The sequence below is a fragment of the Portunus trituberculatus genome, chromosome 41, assembly GCF_017591435.1.
Source record: "Portunus trituberculatus isolate SZX2019 chromosome 41, ASM1759143v1, whole genome shotgun sequence".
Taxonomy (NCBI): domain Eukaryota; kingdom Metazoa; phylum Arthropoda; class Malacostraca; order Decapoda; family Portunidae; genus Portunus; species Portunus trituberculatus.
The window spans coordinates 40,987,782-41,010,281 of record NC_059295.1 but is presented as its reverse complement, the minus strand read 5'-3'; the positions used below and the strand labels follow the sequence as shown (position 1 = coordinate 41,010,281).

General features: G+C 45.7%; 1 protein-coding gene across 1 annotated transcript in view; it reads right to left on the bottom strand.

Annotated features, from left to right (window-relative positions):
* LOC123516442 overlaps positions 1-22,500 on the bottom strand; it is a 244,157-nt gene that overhangs the window by 124,826 nt on the left and 96,831 nt on the right. Inside the window, 3 exon segments of the mRNA XM_045275729.1 lie at positions 3,125-4,255; positions 5,411-5,455; positions 6,725-6,861. Of these exon segments, the coding sequence (XP_045131664.1) occupies positions 3,125-4,255; positions 5,411-5,455; positions 6,725-6,861 (1,313 nt within the window).

Here is a 22,500-nt window from a genome sequence, read left to right as displayed (position 1 = left end):
GAGAGAGAGAGAGAGAGAGAGAGAGAGAGAGAGAGAGAGAGAGAGAGAGAGAGAGAGAGAGAGAGAGAGAGAGACGTGGGGAGTTAGTTACCAAAAAAATCTAACTTCCTGAATACAAATAAAGGAAAAAAAAATCACACTCATCATTTTGTGAAGAGAGAGAGAGAGAGAGAGAGAGAGAGAGAGAGAGAGAGAGAGAGAGAGAGAGAGAGAGAGAGAATAACTACATACAGTCTTATAACAGTAATTTTTCTTCACCCCATCGGCGCGTAATGGTGTGAACCCAACCTCGCTAAGTCCTTCCGTCACCGCCAGACAGACAGACACACAGACACACACAGATATAAACAGACCTGCCCCTGCTGCTTCTCCTCCTCCTCCTTCTCCTCCTCCTCCTCCTCCTCCTGCTGCTGCTCTGTACAGTTAGTTTTTCTTCCTTCTTCTCTTCCCTTCTGCTGTTTCCTCTTCTATCTTTTTTTCTTTCTTTTTTTAGTCTTTTACCTCCTCTTCTTCTTCGTTCGTTATCATTTCACTCACTTATTCTCTTTTCATTATTTTTTTTTTCTTTCCTCACCACCTACATAGTTTTCCTCCTCTCTCTCTCTTCTTCTGCTGCGTGTTACTTTTTTTTTCTCTTTCTCCTTCATTTTCAATTCAATATATTCTCTTCTTACAATTTTTCAATCATCTCTTTCATCACAATCGTTCCTTTCTTTCTCCTCCTCCTCGTTCTGCTTCACCACAAACACCTCCTCTTTCTACTACTTTTACTTCTCTTCTTCCTTATCGTTCACATCATTCTCATTCTCATTCTCCTCTTCATCTTCCTCCTCCTTCGTCTCCTCCTTCGTCGCCTCCTTTACCGTTTTCTTTGCATCTTCATTAATCAAACGCGCTTCAGATTGTTCTCCGCCAGGAAAAGAGGAGTTGAGGGAGATGTGAGAAAGCTGCTTATCCTCCTCCTCCTCCTCCTCCTCCTCCTCCTCCTCCTCCTCTTCCTCTTCCTTGACACCGAGGTAAGTTCACAAGAAGATGGAAGGCTAGGATGCAAAGGTGATTTCCTCCTCCTCCTCCTCCTTTCCCCCCCCGTTCATCCGCTGTCTAGCCTCCCTTCCCTGTCTACCCTCCCCCCCACCCCCTTCCTTCTCTTCCTCCTTCTTCCCTTTCATCTCTCCCTTCACTCCTGTCTTATATCCTTCCATCATCTCATTCAGCGCTCAAAGTTCCTTGTTGCTTGGAAAACTGGAGGAGTAACAGCCCTCTCTCTCTCTCTCTCTCTCTCTCTCTCTCTCTCTCTCTCTCTCTTAACGTTTTCGGCAATTATTCTCAACTTCCACGCATAAATAGAGGGTAAAAGAAACGTCTCTAAGAAAACGGTACGTGACAAAATTAAGGTGTTACTAATAATGAGACACCCCACAACTTCCACTCAATGTTAAGGTAATCAATAAACAATCCCAAACACCACAGAGACGAGGGCCGGTGGGGGAGGAGAGGAGGAGGGACAAATGCTGATAGTTTAGGAATCCCTGTAATATAAAGTCTGGAGTTACGTAGCGAGACCGAGGTAGAGGGAGAGAAACAGGAAGGCAGGGAGGGAAGGTAGTGAGTGACGTCAGGATGCGAGAGTCGGGGGTAGGGAAAGAAAGCGAAGAGAAAATGGGGAGTAGGGCGGGGCGGTACAAGTGACAGGGACGTGAAGGGACAGTTGATGAGCGGCAGGTCAGCTGGGAGCTCTTTAATTACGCCGCTTCAAGGGATTTAATTGGTTGGTGTATGTAGTTATGGTGCTGGAGGTGGTGGTGGTGGTGGTTATTTTTAGCGCCCTCTCTCTCTCTCTCTCTCTCTCTCTGCAGTAATACGTATCCCAGGAGACTCACCAGGTTGGTAGGTTAAGATGTACTGCACGCGTTTACTTCTCCTTCTCCTCCTCCTCCTCCTCCTCTTCCTCCTCGCGTTTACCTTTACTATCATGTCTTCTTATCCTGTAGTTGGAAGTTTTGATACAGCCTAAAAGTCTGCTGTTGTGTGGTTATCCTTTTGTGATACACATAATATTCTAGTTCTTCTCCTCCTTCTGCTTCTCTTCCTCCTCTTCCTCTTCTTCCTATTCGTACAGTACTTACAAACTTCCCTTCCATAACAAATATAACAAATAACTTTTCAAATGGACACAGACTCGTCCTCACAATAATGGACATGTACAGAGTAGCTCTCCGGTGCATTAGTGGCTATATAGAGGTTGGTCCCTGTAGTAATGGATGCAGGGATGGGCGAGGCACCAGTGGCGGGTGAGCGTGGAAAAGGATATAGCAGCCACGGAAGAGAGACGAGTGTGCTGCTGGTCTTTGAGTGAGCGCCACCTTTTTACTTATTTGTTTAATTATTCACTCTAGATTAACTCTGTGCATCTTCTTTTATAATAATCTAATGTATCTAGTTATTATCACTTTTGGCGCAGTATATTGTAGAGTTATTAGAAACTTATGGACACAAACATTTCTGCGTATGTTAACAAGATGAAAATAAAATACAAGACTCCCGAACATACAACACTAAGGCAGCGGGAGGCATAGCCACGGCACTGGCGATCGTTATTGAAAAAAAAAATATATCGCCAACACACTTGGCAATGAGTGGACTGTGTGAAGGAGATTTTAGGCGTGAGTAGCAGAGACAGAGCAGGGCAAGTCTCCAGAGGGAATCACCGCTGGCTGTGTGAGGCGAAGCAGCTGCAGAAAGGTCCGTGTGTGAGGTACAGTACATGTGGGTCACGGTGAGCCCGAAACTCTAGATTAATGCTGTAGCCAACTGGATATCTCGCGAGAAGTCACGTGATTAGTTTGCATACTTCTAGCGTGCCTGAATTCATCATTTATCACTATCATTGTTATGCACTGTGTACCTAAATTTTCCTGACGATTACGACGTAAGCAGACACCGCGGTGCAGATGTGTGTCCTGCGTGGAAATGCTGTAAACCTCGTGTGTGTGTGTGTGTGTGTGTGTGTGTGTGTGTGTGTGTGTGTGTGACAGCAATGTTAACATGTAATACACGTAAACTTCCACGTCTCACCACCACAGAATCACCTGACGAAGTCAACAACAACAACATAGTGACTTACCTGAGTTGAGGCCATTCATGGAGGCGGAGGGGCGGGAGTGGGCGAGCGATGACGATGATTGGTTGGACAGGAGTAGCGGCGAAGACGCGGCCTGACGCAGTGGTGTGGAGGACACCTGGCGTGGCTGCGGCATGTGCATGGAGGGTACCAGTAGAGAGCGAGAGTCGGGCGACGAGGACGCGTGAGAGCGAGACACTTTAGTAAATCCTCTGTGTCCTTCTCTTTCGCCTTCGTTGTGGTCTGAGGACCGAGAGGAGGAGCTCACGGCGGAATTAGTTCTGGAAGCCGGGGCACGGCTGGGGGGAGCCAAACTACCTTCGCCCTCCATTTCTATCTCAATAATGCGTGTCACTCCCTGGCCAGGAGACTGTGGGAGTCGCCGCAGATTAGCAGCAGTCTGGTCAGGAGGTCGTCCGTTGGCTGGATGGCGGGAGAGGTCCCGTGGCGCTGCCGTCGGTGGGGAGAGGCCTCCTCGCCGGGCACCAATGCCAGGGTCGTGGTTGATTGGTGTGCTGGTCACTGGCCCTGAACTAACGTAACCGCCGAGGCCCAGGTTCTCCCGAAGAGGTGCAACGGGCGAGGCGGCACGGCGGGAGGGCTCTGAGCGTCCCCGGCCAGGGCCACTTGGAGATCGCGAGCGGGTGCGAGGCATAGAGTGGAACCTGGCAGGGTCGTGGGCTGCAGGTGGCGACAACTGTACGTTGTTTGATGAGTGACGATCCTCACGAGACCTTCGAAGGTTTCTCGGCAAGGTAGAGGGACGCTCGGACGTGCCGTATGTCTGGTTCGGCACCTCCGGCAGCAGACGACGCTTTGGTGCAATGCGCAGGTAGGGCACTGACGGGTGGAGAGCTATGTATCCGTTGTCAGTGGAGTCCTGGCCACTCTGATACTCCTGCGGCGGAGAAGGTGCGGGGCCCTTTGGGTGTCGCGGTGCAGCCACTACACCATCCAAACTGCTCATACTATAGCGACGGGGCGGGGGCCTCCGCGCGGGAGGGTGCTTGTCGTCCCACGGAGGCTCGTTTTCGTCAGCAGGTGGGCGGTGCTGCCGAACTCTGTGGTGGTGGGCGGCAAGGCGGCCGTCGGGTGTTCTAGGCTCAGGTGAGGTCCGCCCCCCGCTGCTCGGGTCTGCAATACACAGTCTAGTTAGTAACAAGTTTGGCAATGATGTACTATCAACACAATGACGAATTATGAAGGTAAAACAAAGCCAGAAAACGCAGGAGTGCATCATTACATGTCAGTTTTAAAACTGAATATTGAGATAGGCTATAGGCAAAACATTTGATGTTGATGCAATATTGGTGCGACAACAGAGTGGCAACTAGGCAGACGGACAGATCGTGCAGATAAACACTAGTGAAAAACATAGCACAAAACAACACTGCAGCTACACACACAACGCCAGCCCAACGAGGGAACTCCACACATGTCACACAGCGATTTAGGACAGCAATGCGTCACGTGCGTTCTTGTGTAGAGGTGTGCAGGTAATTGAGCGTCCCTGGGCAAGGAAACGCCAGTCTGACAAGAAAACATTGCGTAGGCATAGCTTTACAAACTTTTTCTCTTTCTTTTTTACTTATATATTTGGAAGAAACTAGCTTCGGTTGTGAAATACAGCCATCACAAAAAATAGCATTGATACTCTAATTAATCAATTTTGAGGAGAAGAGTATGACCGCTGAAAGAAAAAAAAAAGAAAACAGCAAACACATAAAACACTGCTGTCCCAAAATTGCTTGGTCAGTACGTTTGGGCAAGCCATGGCCTGCCATTACAAACCAGCTGATCAGAGAGGCGACGAGTATTATCTATAACACGAAGAATTAATGACACAGCTTTGGATGCATACATGTTAGAGCGAGGACACACACACACACACACACACACACACACACACACACACACACACACACACTCGAGTATTATCTATAACACGAAGAATTTATGGCACTGAAAGCTTTGGATGCATACATGTTAGAGCGAGGACACACACACACACACACACACACACACACACACACACACACAGCACAGCACAAGATCACATAGTAAGAAAGTGAGGAAGGGAAGATGTCTGAGAGATGTTTTAAAGAAAAATTGGATAAGTGTAGATATGGAGACGGGGCCACACGAGCATAAAGCCCAGGCCCTGTAAAACTACAACTAGGTAAATACAACTAGGTGAAAACACACACATACACACACACATACAACAACAACAACAACAACAACAACAACAACAACACGGAAAAATGCACAAGAATTCTCAAGTCTTACATGCGCTGAAGTCTCGCTGTGTTCCGTCCTCTCGCAAATCTGACCCTGAGAGAAAACGAATGTAATGGCAAACTATAATATTACCGCTGCCAACTGCTTCACTCTGTAACTTGTAAGACACACATTGTATCTTCTAAAGCATGACGTGTAGCTCTATTTGAAATGTTGGTAGGAATAACAGTGATGGTGGTGGTGATGGTGGTGATGGTAATGTAATGGTGGTAGTTGGTAGGTGTAATGGTGGGAAGATGGTGGTAGTGGTGGTGGTACGTAATAGATCTAATAAATAAGTAAATAAGTAAATAAATAAACAAAAAGTAGTGGTGGTGGTGGTGATAATGGCAGTGATCTTGGTTATCGTGGAAATGTGATGATGATGGCTGTAGTAGTAGTAGTAGTAGTAGTAGTAGTAGTAATATGACAGCAGTGACTGATTTTAGCTTAACGAACGAGTATGTATGAATTTATGAAGAGATGTGTGTTTGTCCGTGTGTCTGTATGTATGAATGGAAGGATTTCTATGGGTAGTGAGGCAGAAACTCCATCTTGTCCTTCCTTTTCCTCCTCTCCATCTCCCACACACCCACCCACCCACACACCCACCCACCCACCCACACACACACACACACACACCACTAACCCTAACAACAACAAAAAAAAGTCACAAAATAGGTAACTTGTAAAAAAATAACAATGATGATAATAATTACTCATTAACACAAGAACCTAAATCCAGGAAAATAAAAGTCATTGATATCATTATTCTGAAAGCAAATTACGACCAAGAAGAGAGAGAAAAAATTGGTACATGTCTTCTAAAAGTGTAGGAATTAATTATTATTCAACATTTCTAACCAACTGAACTATGAGAGAGAGAGAGAGAGAGAGAGAGAGAGAGAGAGAGAGAGAGAGAGAGAGAGATTAGCCAGACTGACAGTACATAATCATCATTGGGAGTAACATTTGCCAGGACAGTGATGGGGTGACAGAGAAGGTCACCACGTGGGTCCTTCACTGGTGGGGACATTGTGGGGAAGGGGAGGGGAGGGGAGGCGGAAGTGTTCACCTCTGGAAAGTCCTAAAAAATATTGGTGCTGGTGGAATGCTTATGATTGGAGCTTAGAGGGGGATTTACTGTTTTTTTTGAGGATTAACTAATGTCTGTCTGTCCATATGTCTTACTCATTTTGCTAGTGTGACAATTTGACTTTCCGTTTGTTTGCCTGTGTGTCTGTTTTTGCAAATTTGTCTCTCTCTCTCTCTCTCTCTCTCTCTCTCTCTCTCTCTCTCTCTCTCTCTCTCTGCAAAACTCACTGGATATTGTCCATGATCTCTTGATAAGGGACTTCTTAACCACATCGGTGGGCGGCACATACACGTTGTTCTCCCGTCGACGACTCGGCCGACGCACAAACTCGTTCATCCACTCCCCCGAGGCCAGCTGGATCTCTCTGCGGAACAAAACACCAATTATCACGCTGCCGCGGAACAATACACACATAAAGATCTCACTTTATTATAAGCGACACGTCTAATTCAGGCTGGGAAGGGAAGTCTCGTGGAAGCATAAACAAAGCACAGGATTCTTAAAATGTCCCAAGGTCTCAGTAACCCTGAAGACTTTTTAATACGTATTGTAGTGGATGTTTTAAGGTTTTGAAGAGTGTCGCCATGATTCCAGCAACAGTTTAGCAAGGAATCTGCATCATCAACAGGAAAACAACATGGCAGCCTTAGAAATTATATCCATGTGTGACATTTGAAAATAGTGTTAATTGAAGCAGAAGTGTATGTCAAAACCTTTCACTAGACATTTTTTTCCCTCCATAATCACCAGCAACTGCCAACCATCTAATTTGTTTATGCAGGTTCTCAAATACAACCTAGAAAAGACAAAATTAACCTTCTATTCTTTCAATTTTCTTTTACTGTGTCCAAGCAAACACCTTTTCTTCTTTTCTTAAACATCTTTTTTTTTCTCACGGTGGCTTGAATGTCAACAGAAAACGAGGAGAGCAACAGAGGGTGACATGTTTCAAGTTTTTTGTATTGCTCGTGTTCTCTGTCACATCGCCTCCTTCACGACAGGATGGGACACACGTGCGACTAGACTGAAGCGACATGACATCCCCTACCTGATCTCACTTCATTTTCATATCTTGTTAATTCAAAGATGAAACAGTTATATCCCTCAGCTGTGGTAATGTGATGAGTGGTGGGCAATGAAACACACACACACACACACACACACACACACACACACACACACACACACACACACACACTAACAGTTTTATCGACAGAATACATGATTGGTGTATATCAGTTGCAGTAATGATAATGCTACTCTCTTTGATGACGGTGATGACGGCGATGACAATAATCAGATACCCTCCTCATTTCATCCCTTTTTTTCACTATCTTCCGTCTTCCTCCTTGTGTTTTTGATAATGATGATAATAATAAGAAAGAAGAAAATAATGTGGAGAAGGTGAATTAAGAAAAGAAAAATGAAACCTTGCAGAAATTAAACAGGTGCAAAATACTAAATGCTTCGATGAAATTAATATTATTGCATCAGCCGAAAGAGAGCGAAAGTCAGTGTGGAAGCCCAGAGTTAACCTTTGGGCGGCGTCAGAAGGCGACGAGGCGTGACAAAAGTGTGAGCAATCTGTCTGCTAATGGGCGGCAGACATCGTGAGACTGTTTCTTTGCACGCTTAGGGAGGCGAGCCAAAGGTTGCACAATAAATATAAAAAAGCAACAAAAGAGGATCAGAGAGAGAGAGAGAGAGAGAGAGAGAGAGAGAGAGAGAGAGAGAGAGAGAGAGAGAGAGAGAGAGAGAGAGAGCGAAAGTTATAATTCAAGATACAGATGACCTATTGAACTTGTCTCTCTCTCTCTCTCTCTCTCTCTCTCTCTCTCTCTCTCTCTGCAGTAAATCATACACAGGTCGCAAGGTGAACACAAAGGACGACACACCGTAGCAGGACTGAGCAGTAAAGAAACGCACCACAAGATTTATTATACAGTTCCTGGAGTAAACAAGGCAATATTCTGGCTGAGGTGACGCACAGCAATGGAATTTTAACACATACGAGGAAAACCAACAGAGAGCTAATATCAAGTGTTTCTTTTTTTCTTTTTTTTTCAAGGAATGAGGGAGGACGTCTGGCAAACATGACCATAACAGGAGGTCAGGGAATGAAGCACGTGAGGGATCGAGTTGGTTTTGACATACTAGTTAGTGATATATTTCTCTCCTAACATCCATTCATTTTTTTATTTATTTGTTTTATTATCTTTTTTTTTTATTTCATTTATTTATTTCATTGATTTTTTTTTTTTTGTGTGTGTTTTGTAAGAGGTCACTGGACAAGGACAGCAAATAAGAGAAGGACACGAAAAGAAGCATGTGAGGAGTGGAGTCGAGTTTCACATGCTAGCTAGTGATACATTTCTAATCAATCACTTTTTTTTTTATATATATATACATGTAAGAGGTAACTGACCAAATGTAACATAAAAATCTAAGTTTGAAAAGAAAATCCAACTCAAATGAAAGCCCGCTAAAGCTTTGTCGTGCGGAGAGACAACATACAGTAACTTGGCGCAACCTAACTAATGTAACCTGACCTAACCCAGTGAAACCTAACTCAACGTAACCTAACTTTAATCTAATCTAACGTGACCTGACCTGACCTAACCGAACTTAACCTAACTCAAAATATATACAATCACCACATAAGAATTGTTGATATCCTAACAAGATTATTTACATTTTCATATATATTTTTTGATCTCTCATGCAGTAACTGTACAAACAAAGCCAAACCAAACCTAATCTAACCAACTGAGATAACACGAGGAAACGGTGCTGACACTGACACACCACCTTATTCAACCCTTCAATACCAGACGATTTTCTCCATTACAACATCTTTAAACTCGTACACGCATTCCTGAACAATAAGTGATCACTGACATAATTCCCTTACACTATTACACAGAGGATATACTTAAACCCCAAACCTGTGTATGTGAATGACCGATAAGTGATCTAGTGAATTCAAACTTAAACAAAGCATTAAAAGGAGAACCGAAGCTGTCAGTATATATGGAGTTAGGCGAGCCCTGCTGGGAACAGAAAAAAAGGGAGACGCATAGAAAAAAGAGAGATGGACGGATATGGTTTCACAATGACATGGCGATATAATGTTTGGGTACGACTAAGGTCATACTCAGCCAGCCATTCGTTCGCCAGCCACCCCACCAGACATACCTCCCAGCTAGCCCCACCAGCTTATCAGCCCCACCAGTTCACCAGCAACTCCCCTAGTTAATCCACCAGCCCATCAGCCCTATCCTAGCCACACCATCAAACCCAGTAGTTCTATCCCACCCAGCACCTCAGCCCACCATCCCATCAACCCTCTCCCAGTCAATCCACCAGAACCACCAGACTTCTCCCAGTTCTCCAGCCCACCAGCCTTGCCTTATCAAACAATCTCTCCTCAAGTCAGTCCAGGCAAACAGTAGCGAGCCTCTTATCCTCCAGCCAGCAGTCTACCCCAGGCTAGCATCAGTCCTACCAAACAGCCCCATCAGCCCAGTCCTTAAATCCAGGCGATATGGCACCCTGAGAGTGACAAGTCCTACACAAACTATAAAGACTTCACACACACCCACAACTTAAGGAGCCAAGCCACGCCCTGCAGGATCTACCCATAGCTTGCATCACCAGCCCACCCACTAACACACTCATGTATCCACACATTCACTTGCGCCTTACGAGACACACACACACACAGACACAGCCACCCAGACTCAGTTTCTGAGATGCAGCCACCCACACCGCTGCAGTCACGTCATGTCCTACCCGGGAGAGCGGCCCACCACAACCACAACCACCACCACCACCACCACCACCACCACCACCACCTCCTCCTCCTCCTCCTCCTCCTCCTCCTCCTCCTCCTCCTCCTCCTCTTTTCTTCGTGACACGCCCCATGCCAGCTCATGCAATATTCTCATTATGTGTCAGGCGGCTGAAAAAATAAATGTTATCATGACATTTTTGAACTTCACAAACTTTCCGGCTTAAAAAATACAACTGATTAACATTTGATCGACCTCGTGGTCACCCAACCGACTTCTGGGACACGTCGCTGCTGGCTGGCGGGGCAGAGAGAGACGCCGGGGCGGCCAAGGGTGCACGCCAAGGTGTTTGTCTGCCTGTCTGTCTGCATGATGTCCTTCTCGCGTCGGACCGGATGTGTGACCAGGAACAATGACGCGCCTGGACACAACATTGTTTTCTTTTTCTTCTTTTCTTCCATCAACGTTATCCTGATGTACCTCTTATAGTGCTTGTGGTGCGCGTGGTGGCTCAGGATGTGTGGCGATACTGACTGTGGTGCCATCCCTCTCCCCTTCCTCCTCCCTCTCCCTCTCCCCCTTTCCTCTTCCTCCCCAAGCCTCTCCTCTTTTGGTTAAGCTGATTCGGAATATTCAATGCAATTATGATAGTAAGTGAGGAGCCTCCCCGGGGCGGGACTGAGCCTCTTATCCCTCTCCGCGGCATTAGTGTCCACCACGGCTGGGTGCTCACCACAGCCACGCGCCACCTTTGTGTCTGCCAGGATCGGTATCCGTTTGTGGTTCAATAACACCTCGCGCAGTTACAGCCGAATTAAATGTTACGACCATTCAGTGAGATAAGAGGCCTGTATCTTGAGGCACCTTGGCTGAACACCACGACTTATTCCAGAGGTCGCGCAGATTATCGGGTTTTCAAGGGTGGTTTCCCCATTAATGGTGCAGTATCTTGTTAAATCATCACCAGAATCACGAAGACACCCTTGAAACACTAAAATATTAAGCCTCTAAGACAGCTTGCTGAAAGTGGTTGAGATGAGACTCCCAAATGTTTGAGGATACGAACCATGGACTCTAAGGACAAAAGAGCACAGAGCTTCACGCCGCCACGACTAGCCTGTGTGGCGGGGGCTGGCCAGGCAGACGCTCCCACCGCTGGGTCACGACCTTATCGCGGTGCCTGACTCTTCTTAATGTTCTACCCAATGGCAGGACAAAGCACGATGCTGCAAGGCTGATGGTGACCCGAGCCAGAGAGGACCACGCCAGTAAGGTAACAATGATCCCGCCCAGCAGCATCCAAGACCAAGATCAGAATGCTTGGACTCACATTTACGCTATTTTCAAAGGCCACAAATTATTACAAGCCAAATTTCCAAAGCCGTTCTAACACCATGCAGAATTTTGTTAGACTATCACCAGCATCACGAAAACACTTACCACGGACAACTACCAGTGGAGTCTTAGGCAGCGGAGATCAGACGCGGACACGATAGAGAAGAGAGTCCAAGGTAGTGCGTATAAACACCAGAACATGAGAGTATAAGAAAATGAAGGAAGCTACAAGAAGTCACCAAGCCTGTACGTGGCAGTCCCTGTATGTGTGGAGTGAGAGCAGCAGAGAGGAGAGGAAGGCACAGCTACCAAACAACTCCTAAATAACTCCAACACCGCGCCGTATAAACTCCATGACATTTTGTACCCGGTAATGATTCGTTCTGCACCGCACCTCGACAACACCTTCGTGCAGTGAAAGGGATGCCACAGGACCCGCCGACACTCCCTCTCTCCCCATCAGACGCCCGCCCCGCCCTTCGCCTCGCAGGGACGCACACCTCACGTCTTCTGAGTCACTCTTAGTGCCATCATTAGGTATTCAACTCACCCCACAGCGGGAGGACAAATAATATCAATAGGTCACGAAGGTAGTACTTATTTGCACTCTCGATTGTGTTTAAGGCGAGTCTTGACGCACAGAGTAGCTTAGTAATGGAGTACTGATTATTCTCTCTCTCTCTCTCTCTCTCTCTCTCTCTCTCTACCACGACTATTTTCAAAGGCCACAGAAATCACTTGCTGCATTCTCAGGAGTGTTTCCCTTGTTAACAATGTAGAGATCTTGTTAATCTGTCACTGCAACCTCAAGATTACCCTTAAGAAAACCGTGTAATTTTACTAAGAACCTTTTGAATGTAGTGGAGGTGTGGCGTAAAGGTGTTTCAGAATACTGGTTTCTCTTCTCTCTCTCTCTCTCTCTCTCTCTCTCTCTCTCTCTCTCTCTCTCTCTCTCTCAAACACACCTCCCTTAACGCCACTAACATCTCCCATACCTTCCTCTCTGTCAAGCGCCGTATCCCCGCCACACCCCTGCCTTGCCTCCACCGCACTCCCTCGCAGTCTCCCTTAACAGTACAGGCAGACGACGCCCCAAATAAATCAAACCAAATAGGGCCCAGAAAACGTGGACGATAATAAGAGGGAAGACTTGGGCAGGTCCGAGATTCCCTCCTCCCCTCCCTCCTTCACTAGCAAGCTGTTGTTGTGTCTGGGAGGCGAAGGAAGGAAGGAGGGAGGATACAAGCGAGCTCCTCAAGGTCTGGATTTCCGCCGCGTCGCTCATTTCTTACCCTAACCCCAGCACGCTCTTTGTAACTCCCAACCTCCTCTAGTGTGTGTGTGTGTGTGTGTGTGTGTGTGTGTGTGTGTGTGTGTGTGTGTGTGTGTGTGTGTCGAGGAGGTAAGATGAAGGTGAGGAGCTGAAACGAGGGATCTGCTTAAATCTCGAGGTTGTTTCAGTAAGGTGACGGGGCGAGGGCGATGTGTGAGGTAAGGGATGTTCATTCTCTCCCTCTGGTCTTGACCGTGAGTGACTGCGGTGTGTTGTGGTGTGGACGCGTGAGGGAAAGTGGAGGAAGGCGAATGAGAAAGTGGAGAGGAAGCAAAAGGGCAAAATTGAGAAATTATTGAACGATAAATATTCGAGATATATATTCACTTGACATTCATTCCTCGTGTGTGTTTGTCTACCTATCCATGTCTGTCCAATGCTCGTTTATCATTCTCTCTCTCTCTCTCTCTCTCTCTCTCTCTCATTCATTCGCAACACTGGGTGATAATTTGTAAAACAGAATGTTCTACACTTTCTCCTTTCCCACGACTCGAACACTTTCAAAGGCCGGACGATCAGATAATTTCAAAGATTTAACCTGACAATGCTTTTTGAATTCCGACTTTTATCCTTATGTAGTGACTTCGGAGCACTCAATGATTAGGTCCTGCATTCACCGGGTGACTGCAATTCATTTGTGTGAATAGCGAAACACACACACACACACACACACACACACACACACACACATACACACACAGTTCGTGCTTGGTTTACAGATCCTAATGAATGTAGGAGACACCCTTCCTTGAGCCAGCCTAAGAATCCTACTACACAGGACTCAACCTACACACGGCGCACGTCCAGGGTCCTGCACTATCCCGATGTGTGTGTGTGTGTGTGTGTGTGTGTGTGTGGCCGCGGCATTGAAAGTGAGACCTTCTGGCAACATTCCCCATTTTCTTTCATTGGTCACTGCCCACACGACGCCGCTGGCACGCAGCGTCCCTCGCCACCTGTACACCTTCACCGCCGCCCCGGGGAGCCTCTGCAGCGCCACCGAGAGGAAAGCAGAGCGTCGCGCCGCCAGGGATTGAATGAAAAGTAGAAGCAGGATCAAGGACGAGCCGCTCGCGTGGGTTTGTTTATGTAGCGTTGGCGGAGGAATCGTTGTGGGTCAATGCTAGGGAGGTGGCCGCCTAACACAGCTACTACTACAGCCTTTCTCTCCCTCCATGCCCCTCTCTTTCTTTTTCTGTCTCCCTTCTTCTCGTCATCCCTCCTTCCCTTTCTCCCTTCCTGTCTCCCTCCTTCCTAGACAGCAGCTGTTCCTCCCGCAGCCCAGCAGAACTCCCACATGAGGTTCTCTGAGTCAGGGAGTCAAAGGTCACTTCCCGCTGTGGCCCCGAGACAAAGAGCGAGTCCCCTCCTCCTCCACATTCTCCCTCCCTCCCTCCTGCTGGCGGGAGGGAGGGAGAGAGGGAGGCGTGGTGGAGAAGGGAAACGACGGCTGTGGGGACGGGGAGGGGGGAATGGAACCCGGCACAAAGCAAGTGAGCAGATAACACGAATATTCCAAGACACTCATTTCTCTCACTATCTCCTTCCCGTTACTTCTCCCTTGCTCATGCCCTGACTACCTGTGTCCTGCCCTGCCCGGCGCTCCTTTGCACTGGTCTGCCGTACTCTGCTCTACCCTGCCGCACCGTGTCTCACCTCCGCCCTTCACCTGCAGCGTCCGTATCAGGAACCTGAGGCGCGTCATTGGAGAAGTTGTAGCTGTAATACGCGCACCAACTCGAGAGACATCACTAGGGTGGCTTCAGAACATGCACTCATCACTTCATCACTCCCTCGTAACTGTTCTCATCCTTTTGTGTGTGTGTTTAGGCGGATACCTCTTGCCTCTAACACGCTGACCGATATCTTGGTTGAGGAAAATTGCTAATAATAATACACACACACACACACACACACACACACACACACACACACACACACACACACACACACACACAAGGCGTGGGTGAAAGAGGCAAACAACACCACACACACTGACTGATAAGCTTCACAAGGCCCCGATCTAGCGGCCACACACACACACACACACACACACACACACACACACACACACACACACACACACACACAGCCTCACAGGGAAGCCTTGAAGTGTTTGTGTTGTGCTACCGCCGCGCCTCACGTGGGAAGACAGGAAGGGAGAGAGAGAGAGGACCAGCCAGCCAACCACACGTCCAGCGTTACCCTAAGCCGCGGGCCCTCTAAACTGGGTACTGGGCACTGGGTATCAACAAGACCATCAACAGGATTTTACTCTGATTAGCGCTCATAATCAGACTTAAACGTGCAAGATCCCAGTTAAACATTCACAAAAATCACAAAAACACTATTAGAAACTAGCAATTTTCACTGAAGACTGCTGGAAGTAATGATAGGATCGGATATCCCACTAGTAAAGGAATGTAAACAGCGAGAATCTTCAGTTTAATGAGTAGAACTGTAAACACAAATTAACACAAAACCAACTCTCCGCCTTGGCAGAGTTGGCGCTCCGTTAGTTTCATGTGCAGTGTGAATAAGACACGTACTCTTAAAAACACATTGTTCTTTCATTAATATTGTTTTCAAAGGCCACAGGGATGATTAGCTGGGTTTTCATGGGTTTGCTTCCCTTTCCAAAACACATAATCTTTGTTAAACTTTCTCTAGAGTCCTTGAAAACTCATCATGCCTTCCAGTACAGAATGCTAAATGCTGTGGTGAATAGGAAGGAAAGTGAGAGATAAGAGAAAATGGGGGGAAAAGTGCATGAGAAATGTGATTGCCTCTACTACATCAACCTTATCCGAATGAAAATCAGATATAGGGACGATGAGAGAGAGAGAGAGAGAGAGAGAGAGAGAGAGAGAGAGAGAGAGAGAGAGAGAGAGAGAGAGAGAGAAAAAAACAATATAAATGAGTAAATTAAGACAAATGTTTCCCTACCACTCACTTTACACAGAGAGAGAACAGACAAAACGAAGGAAATATACAAAATTTGAAAAGGAGACAAATAGGAAAAACAAAAAATGAACAGGGAAGGGAAGCATTAAGAAGCCTTCCCGACAACGACCTGCATGCATCTATACCTGAAGAGATTTACTGGAGATTAAAACACACTCCAAAAAACCTCAAGAATAATGATCTGGCGGCGATGTTTGGCGCTTCTTCAATCCAGCTTTGACATGACGGTAACCTAATGCACCAAGGATAAGAAAAGATGGAAGCTTGAGAGAGAGAGAGAGAGAGAGAGAGAGAGAGAGAGAGAGAGAGAGAGAGAGAGAGAGAGAGAGAGAGAGAGAGAGAGAACAGACATATCCATAATTTTGTAGTCTTGAGTTTTTTTCCTACTATTTGCAAAAGTCTAACCTGGTCAAACAAATAAATGCATGAACGAAAGAAAAGGACAAAAATGAGAAACACACACACACACACACACACACACACACACACACACACACACACACACACAGTCTTGCGTTTCCATCACTCAGTCCTTCAAGTCAGCGTTCTCTCAATAGTAGTACGTCATAAGAGAGGTTGCTTCCAAGGTAACTAACTATCTATGGGCCAGCGTGACTAGCCAAACCCAACACCCTCCTCTAAAAAGCCGCCTTTATCCTCGTCAGCTGGTCATGACATGCAACACTGCCGCCACCGCCCACGTACACGTCCAGCCCACACCTGGCCACGCCGACCCAAGGCTGACGCGTGGGGCCAGGAAGGTGGACAGCAGGGTGATGGTGGTGGTGGTGGTGATGATGGTGGTGGTGGTGGTGGTGGTAGTGTTGGTGGTGGTGGTAGTAGTAGTAGTAGTAGTAGTAGTAGTAGTGATGTTGATGGTTTTAGAGATGGTGGTGGTGCAAAAGAGAAAGAAGAAGAAGAAGAAGAAGAAGAAGAAGAAGAAGAAGAAGAAGAAGAAGAAGAAGAAGAAGAAGAAGAAGAAGAAGAAGAAGAAGAAACAGAAGAAAAAAAAAAAAAAAAAAGAAGAAAAAAGGAAAAACAACAACAACAACAACAACAACAACAACAACGAATATACCAATGACAACAAAACGAAGGATAAAATAGACAGGTAGACAGATACACAAACAAACAGACAAACACACTTATACAAAGATTGATAGACAGATAAACAGACAGACGGACAGCGGGATAGATGGGCCGATAATCCAGGAGAAAATATTATAAGGAAAACCAGAGAGACCAGAGACCAGAGACCAGAGACCAGTTTATGTGGGAACACACGAGGAGGGAGGCAAAGTGAATGTTATCGAGTGTAATGATGGTAATGCTGATGATGAAAATGACCCTAAAAATGACGAATAGGGCACGGAGGAGGAGGAGGAGGAGGAGGAGGAGAAGGAGAAGGAGGAGGAGGAGGAGAGAGAGAGAGAGAGAGAGAGAGAGAGAGAGAGAGAGAGAGAAACGAGATAGAATTGGGAGGAAGAAGACGAAGGACGAACAAAAACAAGAACAAGAACAAAAATAAGAAGAAAAGAGAGAGAAAAAAGGAAAGAAATAGAAGAAAACAAAAACAAAAAGTAATGAACACGTACAGAAAAAAAAAAAGGAAAATTTAAACAAAGAAACATCAAAATAAAAAAAAGATTCGTCAACTAATCATATCAAATTGTTTACATTATACTGAGCGAATCTTTAACAACACCGAGGGAGAAAAGAACAAAGAGGAAATACAGGAGGAAGAAGACGACGATGGTAAGAAGGACCAGCAGGACGAGGAGAGGACGGGAAACAAGCCGAGATAATGATGGTGGAAGAGGATTTGAGAAAAGAAGAGGAGGTGGAGGAAGAGCAGGAGGAGGAATAGGAGGAGAGGAGGAGGAGGAGGAGGAGGAGGAGGAGGAGGAGGAGAGAAACATGAAGAAAGAGAAAGACCATCAGATAAGCGTAAAGCAGGACTGACACAGGAAAGGAAAAGAGGAGAAAGAACAAGAAAATAAGACTGAAGACGATGGTAAAGAGAAGGGGGAGGAAAAGTAGGAAGATGAAGAAGAGGAAAAGAGAGACAAGGAACAGGAAGACGATTAGATAAACATGAAAAAAAATAACAAAGGAAAGAAACGAAGGAAAAGAAAAGAAGGAGATTAGAGACTGAAGACAATGACAGTGATGAAGAGGAGGAGGAGGAAAAGGAGGAGGAGGAGGAAGAAGAGGACGATGATGAGGAGGAAGAAGAGATACCCCACGTCTAAGCTCAGCAGGGGAAGACAATCACACCTTAGGGTACGCCGCATGACGAGCCCGGATCACCTTGGTACCCTCCCCCACCCCTCTCCTCTCCCTCCCCGCCTTTCCCTCCCTTCCTTCTTCCCACCCTAGCCTTCCTCTACCCCCTGCCTCCCTCACGCCTCCTCCCACGCCCTCCGACAGTAAAATGGGCGTGTGGGAGGTCGGCGCATGCGTGGTAAGACAGCGCAAGGACAACGTGGCGATACACACACACGCACTCACACACACGAGAGAGAGAGAGAGAGAGAGAGAGAGAGAGAGAGAGAGAGAGAGAGAGAGAGAGAGGTAACAACATCCGTTCTCGTCAAGAGGGTGGGAGTATATTACACAGGCTATCACCACCACCATCACCACCACCACCGCCGCCACCACCACCACTGGGTCGTGTGCCGCGGGGCTGCTTAAGCATTACAACAACCTCGGGAACTGAAGCTAAACGGATATTCTTTAGCATTATAACCTCTATCTCACAACTCTAACCTTACAATCTTACAACTTCCACTTTACAGTCTTACAAATGTAATCTTTTAATCTTACAACTTACAAAGGCGAGTATTCAGAAACGCTTATGCTTTCACAACGATTATTTTCAAGGGCCACAGGGATGATTAGCGGGGTTTCCAAGAGTGTTTCCCCAGTTAATAATGTAGAAGAAGTCTTGTGCTCTGTCTCTAGAACTATGAAAACACCTTAAAAAACATCGTGTAGATTTAAATAAAACCTTTTGAAATTGTGGAGGTGAAGTTTGAGAATGCGAGCTTTAGTGCCAGAGAGTTTGCTATCTTACTTCCTTACAATTCCAAAGCGAAACCTTGAACCATACGCCGCGAGCAGGAAGAAACGGGCGTGATACTAAATCGTGGGAGACTTATGTACTGAATGCAGACGAGGAAGGAAGATTTTTTTTTTTTTTCTTGGAGAGATATTTTTACAGTTGGTTTTGTTCATGTGGGGGTTAAGTTATGTTGAGTTACGTGACATGATTTGACCTGAATTAATCTTATCTAATGAATCTAACAGCTTTTCTCTCTCTCTCTCTCTCTCTCTCTCTCTCTCTCTCTCTCTCTCTCTCTCTCTCTCTCTCTCTCCAGTACTCCTTAGGTATGAAAAGGAAAAATATATCTATACACTTGACCTGGCCTAATTTAATCCACCTTGACCTGACCTCGCTTTACCTAGTCTAGTCTAACCTAACCTAACCTAGCCCAGTTTAACCGCAACGCTATCTTACCTAACTTATTTTTACCTAATGTAACCCAGCCTAACCCTCAACTAACATAACCTAACTTAACATAAACGTGCCTACCTCAAACGACCTCCACATGACTTAACCTAACCTAACCTAACCAACCTAATCCAGTCCAGACTACAACACTAAAGTAATCTAACCTAACTTAACTTAACCTCGTCCAGCTCATTCTAACTCAACCTAACAAAAAAAAAACACTACCAAACCTTACCTAACCTCACCTCACCCTGCCCAGTCTAACTCACCCTAACCAAATCTAACCCCACACCACACCACTTCTGCACTGCCAAACCTCACCTAACCTCACTTCACCTAACCTCACCTCACCCTGCCCAGTCTAACCCACCCTAACCAAATCTAACCTCACACCACACCACTTCTACACTACCAAACCTCACCCTGCCCAGTCTAACCCACCCTAACCAAATCTAACCTCACACCACACCCCTTCTGCACTTCCAAACCTCACCAAACCTCACCTAACTCACCTAACGCTGGCCAATCAAGCTTACCCCTCACCCAATCTCATCCTAACCTCAATCTAACTTAAGCCCACATCACCTCACCTGACCCCAGCCATGCCAGGCCACCTCAGGAGTAAAGTTGAGCAGGGTGATCTTCATGTGATCCTTTCATTCTGAACGGCAGGTGATAAGAAGGTGGTGAGTGAGGTGGGCAAGAATTTATGAGGGCGAAGTCCTTTACATTTAAATAGAGACTGCAGAGGAACAGAAGGAGGGATGCAAAGCTCTCTCTCTCTCTCTCTCTCTCTCTTTGGGAAACATACTCATATATCAAATAATCACTGAACTCAAAATTCTCTCTCTCTCTCTCTCTCTCTCTCTCTCTCTCTCTCTCTCTCTCTCTCTCTCTCTCTCTCTCTCTCTCTTGCAGGATCTAAGGAAGGGAGAGGCAGAGAGCTGGAGAGAGAGGAGGAGGAGGAGGAGGAGGACGCCACGAGAGAGAGAGGAGAGAGAGAGGAGGAGAGAGGAGAGAGAGAGAGAGGAGAGAGAGAGAGAGAGGAGGAGAGAGAGAGAGAGAGAGAGAGGAGGAGAGAGAGAGAGAGATGAGAGAGAGAGTGGAACTGGAGAGAGAGAGAGAGAGAGAGAGAGAGAGAGAGAGAGAGAGAGAGAGAGAGAGAGAGAGAGAGAGAGAGAGAGAGAGAGAGAGAGAGAGAGAGAGAGAGAGAGAGAGAGAGAATTAATGAACTCATAAATATGACTTAATAACGTTGCAGTGGATCAAATTTAACAACTAAATTGCAAACAACAAAAAAGAGAAAAAAAATATGAGAGAGAGAGAGAGAGAGAGAGAGAGAGAGAGAGAGAGAGAAGGGGTGATCGGCGTGACCCTCACCTGCGTTATACCTCAGCCATGCGGAACACCTGGCCGGGAGCATCTCAGCTCTGTAACACCTGACACGGGGGCAGGGGGGACACCGCTCTCTCTCTCTCTCTCTCTCTCTCTCTCTCTCTCTCTCTCTCTCACACACACACACACACACACACACACACACACACACACACACACACACACACACACACACACACACACACACACACACATATGTATATATATATATATATATATATATATATATATATATATATATATATATATATATATATATATATATATATATATATATATATATATATATAAATTTTGCTACTGCAGGCTACAACTATTTATACGATAATAACGATAACGATGATGATGATAATAATAATAATAATAATAATAATAATAATAATAATAATAATAATAATGATAATAATAATAATAATAGCCAAATGATAAAGATGAACAACAACAATATCCGTAACACAACGATCGCTTTCACATAGAAACATATTTTCGTTATCATAAAACAAAACAACAACAGACACAACAACAACAACAACAACAACAATAATAATAATAATAATAATAACACCAATGACTTGCTTTCCTTCACGTAGTACAGTTAATTTATTTCCTTCTTATGAGCAGAACAAAATCTCCTTGAGCAGACTAGCAGTAAGACAGACAGACAGACAAACAGACAGACAGAGGCAAGAGGTACGTACAATCGTGGTCAGAAATCATGTAACCTGCCTTCCTATCCGCTGCGTTCTATTTTTTTCCTTGTATTTCCCTGTTATTTTTTCTCCTTTTAGTCAAGTCACGTGGTCAGTCAAGAATCTTTCAGTCGTCGGATGTTGCAGGAGTGTCATCAGATCAGGGGAGTTTAAATCGAAGAAATAATACTAAGCTGAAGAAACGAATGCACACGTTCACTATATATTTTCTTTATTGTCTCTCCACTGTATTCAATGTTTTTTTTCTCTTCAATCGCAAGTCTTGTGATATGCTGAGAGTCAATTATTTGTCAGAATTTACAAGACCGAAGTAGAAACGAATGTACAAGTTTACTATATAGTTCTTTTTACTGTCCCTCCACTGTATTCAATGCTTTTCTCTTCAATCTTAAGTCTTATGATATGCTAAGAGTAAATTATGTGCCAGAATTTACAAGACTGTCAGGACTTGTAAAAACAAACAACAACAACCCTAAACTTACTGTAAACAAATGCACAAACTTACAACATTTCTGATCACTAATAGACCATAACTTCCCCAAGACCGCTTCAGTCTCATCCGGGGACTTCAAAATGAGGACAAACACAGAACACAAGGGAGAATAAACACTCAAAATTACTAGACATCAAAGCATCACTCGTCACTGTACCAAGGCCGCGACAACCACCAACTTAACTCAAGCTATAGCAGTGACTACGAGTGATGTGGATCTGTGCCAAGGTTACACTAGCAGCAGGTGGGCCGCGCTTGAGTCTCGCATATGCAAAAGTCCACAGCTCTCGATTATCAGTCCAGCTATCGCCTGTAGCCACCACGCCTGTCTGCACCGGGGCCGCCGCGGGAGTGACAGCGCTAGGATGCATCGAAGGGCTTAGCGACCACCGGGGTTAAGAGGATTGGTTGTTGTTGTGGTTGTGGTGGTGGTAGTAGTATAGTAGTAGTAGTAGTAGTAGTAGTAGT